This window comes from Trachinotus anak, unplaced genomic scaffold (genome assembly GCF_046630095.1).
Source record: "Trachinotus anak isolate AG129_WGS33_773 ecotype Australia unplaced genomic scaffold, CSIRO_AGI_Tana_v1 ptg000039l, whole genome shotgun sequence".
Lineage (NCBI taxonomy): Eukaryota > Metazoa > Chordata > Actinopteri > Carangiformes > Carangidae > Trachinotus > Trachinotus anak.
This window is the reverse complement of record NW_027273890.1, coordinates 2,030,428-2,041,928: the sequence shown is the minus strand read 5'-3', so window position 1 is coordinate 2,041,928 and position 11,501 is coordinate 2,030,428. Positions and strand designations below refer to the sequence as shown.

Sequence of the window (11,501 nt, the reverse complement as noted above, 5' to 3'; positions counted from 1 at the left end):
TGTCCACTAATACTTACACACAATGTCCTTAGTCATCACAGGGTGTGATGGCTCACTTGGCTCCCCAAATCCAGCCTTGTTCTCAGCAGTGACTCTAAACTCATACTCTACTCCCTCACTCAGACCTTGCACCTTGAAGCGCAGGTCAGGGATCGTCCTCTTACAGGCTCTCACCCATCTCATTCCTCTCCTTTCTTTCCTCTCTACACAGTATCCTCTGATGTCACTTCCGCCGTCTTGTGCTGGTCTCTTCCATGAAATGGTGACAGAATTTCTACTGACATTATCAATCTCTGGGGTTGAGGGTGGGCCTGGTGGGCCTGGGCAAACAAAATGCACAAGAACATTTTGGTCAGTTATACATGAGCGCTTAAATAATTTTCATTATGCTAACCCTAACCCTAACCCATATCTGGATATTTGCAATATTATTATTTTCATCTTTTTAAAAATTATTTTTTTAATACAAATTATAACCAAATAAACTTACGGAAACTGTCAACCATTTTGACTGGACCGGACTGGCTTGAGTCTCCAGTGCCATACTGGTTCACAGCAGACACTCTGAAGATGTACTCATTGCCCTTGATCAGTTTGCTGGCTACATATCTGCAGTCCATGACATTCTCAGCTAGCTTGGTCCACTGCAGACGGCTGGTCTCTCTCTTCTCAAGGATGTAGGACTTGATAGAGCAACCTCCATCCTCCTCTGGTGGAAGCCAGGTTAGAGTGCACTTCTCAGCTGAAATGTTACTGGCTTCAATGGGGCCTGGAGGTCCAGGCACGTCCAAGACCTTCACCTTTACATGTTCTTCCTTAATGCCGAAGGGATTGCTGGCGGTGATGGTGTATTCACCTGTGTTCTTCCGGCTTGCGTACTTGATTGACAGAGTAGAGGAGGTGGGGGTGCTGGTAATGGTGACAATGTCAGAGTTCTTGAACTCACGGCCTCCCTTGGACCAGACAGCAGTGGGTGGAGGTTTGCCCACAATCTTGGAGGCTGAGACCACAATGGTATCTCCTGCCCTAACTGATACACCGTCCTTCATTGCTGGGTCGATAGTGATGGTTGGGGGCTCTGCAGAGAGGATGGAAGAAAGTTGCACTATAATTGTCTACAGAAATAATAAATTCAATTTCATGGCAATATGATTTTTAAGACCTGATATTTGTAGAACTAGAATAAAAACATTTCAAGAGCCTGCAGTCACCCACACATTTTAACTGCCAAACTACCTTAATCAGTTTACTGTTCAGCTTACCGTACTCATCCTTGCAGGTCAGAAGGTCAGTAGCCTCTGAAGGATCGCTGATAGCCCCAGCAGCATTCTTGGCCCTGATCCTGAACTGATACTGAGATCCCTCTGTCAGATCAGTCACAGTGAAGGCACAGCCCTGGATGTTGACATGATTGGCCTTCATCCAAGCCTTGCCACCAGCCTCCAGCTTCTCCACCATGTAGCCAGTCAGCTTGTAGCCGCCATCATATTTGGGAGCGGTCCAAATCAGAGTGACCGTGTTCCTGGTGACATTAATCACATCAGGCTTGCCAGGAGGATCTAAGAGAACACAAAGTAAATGCGTTAAAACATACAGAAAACACAAGATATGTTTTGCATTTTTCCATTCACGTATTTAGGATCGTAAAGAATAAAAAAATGTTTCTCCACAGGAAAAAAAACCCAAAAAACAAACAAACAGTGAACTCACCAATAGGATCCAGGGCAACCACAGCCTCAGTGACCCTGCTTGCCCTTCCTAGGCCAGCCATATTCATGGCCATCACCCTGAACTCATATTCTAGTCCCTCTATCAGGCCAGTGACTCTGCACTCCTTCACTCTCAGAGGAGTCTTACTGGCCCGTTTCCACATCAGACTGTTCCTCTCCTTAAACTCCACATGATAACCTAAGACAAAACAAAATCAGTTAGCCATGATGATAGCTGTATACTATTTGCTCATGCTTAACTACAAACGGATATCTATCAGTTTGTTACCAGTAATTGGGGAGCCACCAGTCTCCTTTGGATCAGCCCAAGTCAAAATGGCTGACTCATGACGGATGCTCATAATTTCTGGAGGAGCAGGTGCCTCAGGCACATCTGGAAGACGTAGAGAAAGACAGAGGGGTGGAAGGATTAGGAAAGAAGATGAGGACTAAAAATTTGTTGACCACAAGTTCCTGATCACCCATTACATTTGTCTTCATGAAGCACAGTCAAAGGAAAAAACTTTGTTCCTCCACACAAAATATGAATGTCTAAAGATCCAACATATGCATTTCAATCTGCTTCAGTTAAAATAAACACCACTTTAGAAAGAAAGCATTCTAACAATAGATATACCAAAAAAGATCTGATTGCCCTAAATGTAATTAACTAATTTATCACTAATAGTTCAGAGTGAGATACTCACTGAATGGATGCTTGGCGATGACAGGGTCCGACCTCAGATACTCTCCAACCCCATACTTGTTCTCAGCAAACACTCTAAAGATGTACTCTGTTCCATCATGGAGTCTGATCACCCTCATGGTAGTCTTCTGGATGGCTGAAGCCACTGTGGCCCATTTATTGTCTGTTGTCCTCCTCTTCTCTATGATGTAGTTAGACACCTCTGCACCACCATCATCTTTGGGTGGTCCCCACTCCAGGGTGAGGCTATCAGCAGTGATCTCATCAAACTTAATGGGCCCAGTGCAGATTCCAGGCTTGCCAACCACTCTCAGCTGGAACTTACAGTCCTTGGAGCCAGCGCTGTTCCTGACATTGATGGTGTAGGTGTCGGCATCTCCTCTTTGGCAGTCTCTAATAAGCAGTGTAGTGATGCCCTGAGATGCTTCCACACACATCCGGCCAGTGTCTCCAAGTGCCACATCACCCTTCTTCCAGGTGGCAGTGGGGTAGGGCACTCCGATGATGGGGATGTTGATACGTGTCGTGCTGCCCTCCTTTACCACGTAGCAGCCATCTTGCAGACTGCTCAAGTTGCAGTCAGGTAACACTGAAATCAAAAGAATTTGACAATCAGAAAATAATTTTATACAATTTTATGTTCTAACAAAACAACGACCTCCAACTAAGAATATCTGGCACAATGGCTGTGTCAGGCTGGTTTCTTACCAAACTGGTCCTTAGCGACAACAGCAAGCTCGGTGGGTGGTCCCTCCCCGGACTCATTGAGAGCCTTGACTCTAAACAAGTACTCCTTGCCTTCAGTCAGCTCGCCAATGGTGTGTGAGGTGTTCTTGCCCTTCATGATCTGCTTCCACTTCTCTTCGCCTTCACTCTGCTCCAGGATGTAAGCAGTAACATGGCTTCCGCCATCACTGATGGGCTTCTTCCAGCCCAGAGTGATCGAGTCCTTGGTGGTCTTCTGAGCTTTGAAATCTGTCACTGGACCGGGTTGCTCTGAAGAGGGAGGAGAGCTGGGTTAAGACTGATCATGTGGTTTGTGTCAAACAAGATGTGTTTAATGTGGATGAGGCTGTACGACTAAAGCTTCTTTGTCTCAGATTTAAATAAAAGTTGTAGCTTTGTGTGACATTTGATCTATCTTGGCCTTGGCCTCTGACCGCGACCATTACTCTTAGGTCCAGTTCTCATTGTGTTGTCTGCTTGTTGTGTGTTTGTTTTTTTTTTTTGGTCCATTAGCATTCAGGGTAGTAGCTATTTCTGAGGACACTGAATTTATGTCGTCTGCCTTTTTTTTAGAGGAAATTTGGAAGTGAACGTTTTTTAAGTGTTGAGTTTGAAAATAACTTTTTTAATCTAGTTGAGGCGTATCTAAAATAACCCTTTATACATTATCTATCAAATACTCTACTCAAGTCTATTACACTGTTATTTAAAGTATTCAGAAGTAATATACTGTATGAAAAACAATGATATGTAGCTACCTGAGGCACGGACACTGCCAGCAGTTTCGCAGCCCTCTCCAATTCCATATGCGTTTTCAGCCAAGACTCTGAAGCAGTAGGCCTGTCCACCCTCCAGGTTGGTAATTCTGAAGGAGGTCTTTGGGCACTCTGCTGACACACAGGTCCAGGCCTTCCTGTCTGCCAGACGTTTCTCTACAATGTAGCTCTTCACTGGGCTGCCACCGTCAATCAGTGGGGCGTCCCAGGTGATCCAGGCGTGGCTTCTGGAGGTCTCCTTTACGATCAGGTTCACAGGTGGTCCAGGAGAATCTGAGGAAGAGGAGAAGCAATATCTCTGGCTCAGAGCTTTTGATGAATAAACTAAGTTTAACTGAAATACAAATCAGGTCTTAGATGCACATGATGGGAGTGAAAACATCTTTTCAATATTCTGTTGAGGAAATATAATATTTTGTGAAAAAGATTTCCAGGTTCAGTGCATATTTTTGCTGTTTTGCTTTTATTTTTCAACTAAAAATAACTAACTTACAACTAATTAACTTCTTTTGACTATTTTTTTTAACTTTATCTAACTTCACAGTATATTGTTCAAAAGCAATCAAGCAATCACTCAAATCTCTACATAATTTAATACTGCCTCTGAAAAAGCATGGTTTTAGTGATTTGCAGGTGAAAAAAGCAAGGTAAAACCTGGACTATATCCAGTTACAGATTTGAGATAAATATAACCATTGTTTCAACAACTGTATTTGAAAGGGATGCAGGTTCATAAAAAGGACCTGATCTGCACTGACCTTAATTCAAGGAAAAAAACTTTGACTTTTCAACTAAACTTAGTTTTCTTTCCACCTGAAACATACCAAAACCTCACTGGGGCATCTGTACGCCTTCTCCTTTTCCTCATTATGGCTGACATTCTTACCAAGGACCTTGACCACGATGGTGTAACTCTTGGAGCCGCTGCTGTTCTCCAAAGTCAGGACATATTTGCCAGCATCATATCTGTTGATGCCCTCGATCATCAATAGAGTGTCCCAGTCTGACGTCTTTATGAGCAGGCCCTGTCTGTCCTTCAGGTTGGCGTTCACCTTTGTCCATGTCACCTTTGGTGCTGGGCGTCCTCTTAGAGGGACATAAAGCCTCATTGTGACACCAGCTCGAAGAACCAAAGCCTTTCTCAGGTCAGCGTCCAGCTCAGCTTCAGGAGCAACTAGAGGAGAGACAGAAAATCCCTTATGTGTTAGTTCTACACTATTTATTCATTTTGACATTTTCTGGTTTAATCTGCTTTTCTGGTCTCTTTCAGCAAAGGGAATTGATTTTCTACACCCACTTCAGTTAATATAAGTTGAAAGCATGGCTGCATTAGCTAGCACAGTATCAGCATAAACAAATCAAGCTTACCAAGAGGGCTCATTATTGAGAATTTGTGCTGTAAGTACTTTGTAGATTTGTTTTCTTGTAAACCCCAGGACTTTATCATTGTTATAATTTGGACTTTTACTAAGTGATCACTGAGATTAAGGAGTGTTAGTAGTTAGCTAAATTGGGTAAATTAAAAAGCAGCTACCTACACCTACTCAGCTACCTACACCCACCTAACTATGGTCCTGTCCTAAGTTTTCACATGCTCTATTCTACTGAATGGGCATCAATTGCTGTGATGATTGAGATCATGTGAGGAGATGGTTTAGGGCGACAGCACATTAGGTGACACTAGCTATCAAATGTTAGCCATCCTGCAGACGTAGACTGTCTTGCTTAGCTTATGTCTGCTACTACCTTATGATTCATGACAGATTTAAAATAATTTTTTTTATCTCTCATGAATTTTATCAAGTCATGTCAAATCAAAATTTGAATAAAAATGGGGAGACAAGTAGCTAATCTGGAAAACAATTCACTTATATTTGCTGACGCACTTCAGCTTTACTGAAAATGATTCTATCAATGATGCAAATGTTAAAATAAGTGATTCACTATCTTCATGCTTAGAGATTTTTTTTCAAAAAAAGTGGCATAATAAAGAGTTAAGGAATGTACTTAGGATGTCTTTGGGCATGTGGTTTCCAGGAACCTCGCTGGGCTCGCTGTAGCCAATCTTATTGACAGCAGTGACTCTGAACTGGTACTCTGTGTTGTCCATCAGGGCTGTCACCAGGAATTTGGTGGCCTGGAGCTTTTTTGGGACATTGCACTTGGTCCAATCCTCAGCGTCTGCTCGCTTGCACTCCACCAGGTAGCCAATGATCTCACAGCCACCATCATACGCGGGCTTGGTCCAGCTAAGGCTGATGGAGCTCTTGGTGGAGTCCACCACCTTGGGGAAGGCAGGTGGGCCAGGAGGATCTGGAGAATCATAATGCCATTTCTGTTATTATTTTGTAGGTAGAGAAAAGTTTATAGATAATTTGATAACTTGCTTGAATTGCTAATATCAGACCTGTATGTTTATTTTTGTTTACTGTTATGTTAAGTGTTTCTTAAAACAGAAACTCACAGACGGGATCAACAGCCAGTGCAGCATTGGATGCATCACTGGGTTTGCCCAGCCCAGCCTTGTTCAAGGCGATGACTCTGAACTCATATTCAGAGCCCTCAGTTAGCTGAGCAGCCTTGATGGTCCTGTCAATAACTGGCCGGCGGTTGACCTTAGCCCAGGTCAGTTCAGTAGCCTCACGTTTCTCCACCATGTAGCCTAGAATGTGAGCTTTGCCATCATTAGCTGGAGCCTTCCAGCTGACTGTCATGGAGTCTTTGGTAATGTTGGTGATGACTGGTGGCTCGCATGGACCAGGAACATCTGAAGAAAAAGATCAGGTCATGATAAAAAATACCATCAGTGTTTGAGTTTATCTCATCAAAGGTAAAATGTTTTGCCTCATCAATCAAATATTGATTCACATAGTGAGTTAGAAGGGACAGAAATCAGAAGTTTAATGATTAAAAGCAAGGTTGATGAATGACAAATTTCAAAATTTTGAATGCTCACACTACAATGTTGGATGATAAAAGAAAAGACTGATAGTAAATAAAGATGTCTATAATTATTTAAGCATACTTCAGCAGATTTAGTTGTAGCAATTTTTCCATCCAGGACCAACATAACACCATTTTTTAACATGTGGTATATTACCAGACATGTCAGAGAATTATTATAATTAGCCATCAAGATGATAGGCTCTTGTGGACATTTTTTCTGTGTACTGTGGTTGGAACATTCCAAATGGATCTTTTCCTTTCCTTTTCCTTTTCCTGCTTAAAGGCTTCAGCTGTAGTGGTCTGAACGTACCGTACGGGTTCTTGACCATGACAGCATCAGTCATGATGGGGTCTCCAACACCATACTGGTTCTCAGCACTGACTCTGAACTGGTACTCATGGCCTTCAATGAGTTTTTCCACTGAGCAGTCGGTGATGTGTCCGTGGATGTTTGAGGTGACCAGTGCCCAGTTGGCCCTGCTGGTCTCACGTTTTTCAATGATGTAGTTGGTGATCTCGGAGCCACCATCTGCAAGTGGGGGCTCCCATCGCAACCTAACGCGGTCAGCAAATACTTTGGTAATTTTCACAGAAGCTGGAGGGCCTGGTTTGTCTGCAGGGGAAACAGAGAGGGGCTAGCTTATTTGTTTATCTGAACACATGTAATGCTTGCACATACAAAATATTACAGTAAAATAATATAATCTATAACTTACCGAGGACCTTGACCTTGATGGTGGCGTACTTGGTGCCATTGATGTTCTCAGCGGTGATGGTGTAGTCTCCAGACTCCTTCCTGGTGACGGAGTAGAGCTCCAGCAGGTGGAGATGTTTCTTCTGGCTCATCTTCATTCCCTCAGTGAGGACCAGAGGTGCTCCGTCTCTTTTCCAGCTCACCTTGGGAAGTGGCTTGCCGAACACCTCAGCATCCAGGAAGATGTTTTCTCCAGCTTTCACCACGATCAGGTTCTTCATGTTGACACCCAGTTCCACACGAGGAGGAACTGCCCAGGAGAAGAGAGAAAATAACCATGGTTATTAGTTAATAACTTTATTTGTCAGTCATAGTTTTCCCTTGCTGTGGGGAGTTGTACCATTCTCTGCAATGACAGGGATGGGGTCGGACAGCTCAGACGGCAGGCTGATGTTGATGGCTGTTTTGGCGATGACTCTAAACTGGTACTGTTGGCCTTCCTCAAGGCCGGTCACCACATAGCTCTCCGTCTGGATGTTCATGCAGTTGGCGTTACAGCGAGTCCACTTCTCCTCAGGAAGCTTTGTGTACTCCACATAGTAGCCAATCAGCTTGCTGCCGCCATCATGCTTGGGACGGCTCCAGACCAGTGACACAGAGTTCTTGGTCACATCCATGGGTTCGGGTTTACCTGGTGGGTCTGGATGGAATGAAACAAAGGTTTATCGAAAGAATGAGGCTGAGATTGACAGAAAAAGAGAACATGTGAACCAGGTTGGGCTCATGCAGCAATATGGCCTCAAGTGGAGCATTCAAATAGGTCCATAAAAAAGCTGACTTAAGTGAAGACCCATTTACCTTAAGATTGCAACTTCACTGCCCCAGACAATGCTTGGTTTTTAAGCATTCTGTTTTGCCATAATACTCCCTTTGAAGTGGAACTTGTGTTTCTCTGTTTTTCTTTAACTTAACTTTCTTTAACCAAACAAACAAGTTGAAAGTATGAGAAAATTATGACTTAATCAGCTGAACAACATTTCCGTACCAACAGCAGTCCTGGCAGTGATGAAATCTGTCTGTTTGCAAGGTTTGCCCTGTCCAGCAAGGTTGAGTGCAGACACCCTAAATGTGTACTCCAGGCCCTCGATCAGGTTGGTGCAGGTGTACTGGGTGGCTTTGACCATGGATTCATTGGCCTTCACCCACAGAAGGCTGTTCCTCTCTTTCTTTTCAATGCAATATCCAATGATGGGGTTGCCGCCATCACTGCTGGGACGCTCCCATGACAGGATGACGAAGTCCTTGTTGATCTTGTTGATCTGCAGGTTTCTGGGCTCGCTGGGAGGATCTATGGGGAACAACAACAGTTAGTACATAGTGTCATAGCTGTATAAATGGTTATCGGTAATAAGGCCATCAAAGTGAAGGTTTGGTTCAGACTCACCAAATGGATATCTGGCAATCATCTTCTCAGAATAGATGGGCTCAGAGATGCCGAACCTGTTCTCAGCACGGACTCGGAAGCCATACTCTTTGCCAGTTGTCAGTTTAGTCACTCTGAAGCTGGTTTTAGTGCAGGATGCGGACACGGTTACCCAGTCGCCTTGGCTAACATCGCACTTCTCCACAATGTAGTTGGTGATGTTGCTGCCACCGTCCTCTTGAGGGGAGTTCCACAGCAGCGTGCAGGCGTCGATGTCAAGCTCTGTGATCTCTAGAGGAGCTTCAGGGGGTCCAGGAATGTCTGCAGAGATGCAGTTGATCATCCGTTAATTATTATTCACATTTCAAGTATTATCTGTACCTTTTCAGGTTAGACCAAAAAGCTTCGTTAGAATCTGTTGTTCAAACTGACCCATGACGATGACCCTGAGGATCTGGTTGATCTTGGCAGTGCTGTTCTCAGCTGACAGGCTGTAGTAGCAACTGTCCTTTCTTGTCACATTCTTAATGATCAGTGTGCAGGTTGTCAGGGTTTTTACAACAGACAGCCTGTCAGAGGTCAGCACGTCCTCGTTGCCCTGCTTCCACTTGCAGAAGGGAGCTGGTTTACCAGCCACAATGGCCTCAATCACCATCTTGGATCCAGCTCTAACTGTCACAATATCTGGCATGATGATCTTTGGAGCCACTGGAGGAAGAAGAAACACCAAAATAAGTTTAATGAGATAATTACAACTTATTTTTTTTACTTATACTACTTACTATCACTGTCACCGTAGTATATTAGAGTTTAGGTGTGTTTACTCACTGAGCTGCTCCTTGATCTCAAACACTCCCTCTGCCTCTCGGGCCAGGCTGACTCCCACTGAGTTTCTGGCTGCCACTCTGAATTTGTACTTTGTTCCTTCCTTGAGACCAACCACCACAATGGTCAGATCTTTGACCACAGAGTAAGGTGTCCATTTGTCCTCTGGCGCGCCCTCCTCTTGGTAGTCAACCACATAACCATTGATCTTGGCTCCTCCGTCTCTTAGTGGCTTCAGCCAACCAAGTGTGGCACTATTCTTGGTAATTTCCAATACGTCCATCTTCTTCGGAGGGTCCGGCTCACCTGGATGTGTCACACAGCAGGTGTTAAGAAGTGTAAACTCAAAGTAAAAGTAAAAGAGGTAGAGCCACATCAGCTGGACTTACTACATGTTATAAACACTGTCTGTAATGATACTCACTGATGGGATCAACAGCCAGGTAGGACCTGGGTGAATCTTGAGGAACTCCGATGCCGTACTTGTTGCAGGCCATGACTCTAAAGTAGTACTCGATGCCAGGTGTCATGTTGGTCACCTTGAAGCTGGTCTTCTTCAGGTCCTCTGTGCACTTGGTCCAGGTCTTCCTATCCACCTCCCGTTTCTCCACAATGTAGTTGAGGATGGGGCTGCCACCATCGTTCTCTGGTGGCAACCAAGATAGTTGAGCTGTCGTCTTGGTCACGTCAGTTGCCTCTAAGCCACTTACAGGACCAGGAGTGTCTGCAAAGGATGGATTTATGAATCACTTTGACTGCATGGGCTGCTAACCAGTGAAAAATGTTGTAAAGTTCTTTAAAAAAGACTGTAAAAATGGAGTATTCGTTCTTTTCCTATTTCTCACCAAGCACTTTGACACGGACAAATACAGCTTTCTCTCCAGCTGAGTTAGACAGACTCAGCGAATATTTCCCAGAATCCTCTCTGGTGCTTTCAGGGATGACCAGGAAGGACATGGTGTCAACCTGGTCCACATGGCCTCGGCGTACCACATTATCCACACCTAGGCGCTTCCAAGTAACCTTGGGGGCGGGCCTTCCTCTGATTACAGCGAAAAGCCTAATTGGACAGCCAGCTCTGACAGCCAGGCCTTTTCTCAGACTGGCGTCAAGCTCGATCTCTGGGGCCTCTATTGCAATGAAAGCATATTGGTGTTGAGATCATTACGTTGTTATTAACATTCACTCTGTTTAATAAAATGTAATCAAATTTATTTGGGCATGACTGCTTTTGGCTTTAGTTCATTCTTACCCAGGATCTCCTTGGGGGAGACAGCTTCCTTCAAGTAAGCATGGCGTCCCCAGCCCACCTGGTTTTGGGCAGATACCTTGAACTCGTACTCCTGCTTCTCATCCAGCTGGCCAATGGTGAACTCTTTGAGCACCAGTGGGCCATGAGTATCAATTCTCTTCCAGCCCTCTGTAGGCTTCTCAGGGTCTGCTTCACTCTTCAGCCTCAAGTCCAAGCTGTAGCCAATTATGGGGGCACCGCCATCATACACAGGTTTAGACCAGGACAGTGTGATAGACGTCCTGGTGCTGTCAGCCACTTTCAGGCCTGCAGGGGGGCCAGGGGGCTCTGCAGGTACAGACAGTAAAACAAAGCTCAATAAAAATCCCAAAACACAAGAAGGCACATGGGAGAAATGTATCATGCACATCACCAATATCTTCAGCTTCCTGTAAGTCCCACGTC

The 11,501-nt window shown here is 44.5% G+C and overlaps 1 protein-coding gene across 20 annotated transcripts in view; it reads right to left on the bottom strand.

Annotated features, from left to right (window-relative positions):
• Positions 1–11,501, bottom strand: part of ttn.2 (titin, tandem duplicate 2) — a 213,788-nt gene that overhangs the window by 46,381 nt on the left and 155,906 nt on the right. For all 20 annotated transcript variants that reach the window (XM_071472682.1, XM_071472683.1, XM_071472679.1 and 17 more), the window contains 21 exons: positions 11,058–11,384; positions 10,651–10,935; positions 10,230–10,529; positions 9,809–10,111; positions 9,413–9,688; positions 9,002–9,301; positions 8,603–8,905; positions 7,958–8,257; positions 7,580–7,867; positions 7,174–7,476; positions 6,382–6,684; positions 5,925–6,230; positions 4,804–5,091; positions 3,900–4,190; positions 3,124–3,411; positions 2,417–3,004; positions 1,999–2,103; positions 1,711–1,908; positions 1,263–1,559; positions 491–1,078; positions 18–320 (listed from right to left, as the gene is read on the bottom strand). In XM_071472682.1, coding sequence (XP_071328783.1) covers positions 18–320; positions 491–1,078; positions 1,263–1,559; positions 1,711–1,908; positions 1,999–2,103; positions 2,417–3,004; positions 3,124–3,411; positions 3,900–4,190; positions 4,804–5,091; positions 5,925–6,230; positions 6,382–6,684; positions 7,174–7,476; positions 7,580–7,867; positions 7,958–8,257; positions 8,603–8,905; positions 9,002–9,301; positions 9,413–9,688; positions 9,809–10,111; positions 10,230–10,529; positions 10,651–10,935; positions 11,058–11,384 — 6,540 coding nt within the window. The remainder of the gene's footprint in view (positions 1–17; positions 321–490; positions 1,079–1,262; positions 1,560–1,710; positions 1,909–1,998; positions 2,104–2,416; positions 3,005–3,123; positions 3,412–3,899; positions 4,191–4,803; positions 5,092–5,924; positions 6,231–6,381; positions 6,685–7,173; positions 7,477–7,579; positions 7,868–7,957; positions 8,258–8,602; positions 8,906–9,001; positions 9,302–9,412; positions 9,689–9,808; positions 10,112–10,229; positions 10,530–10,650; positions 10,936–11,057; positions 11,385–11,501) is intronic.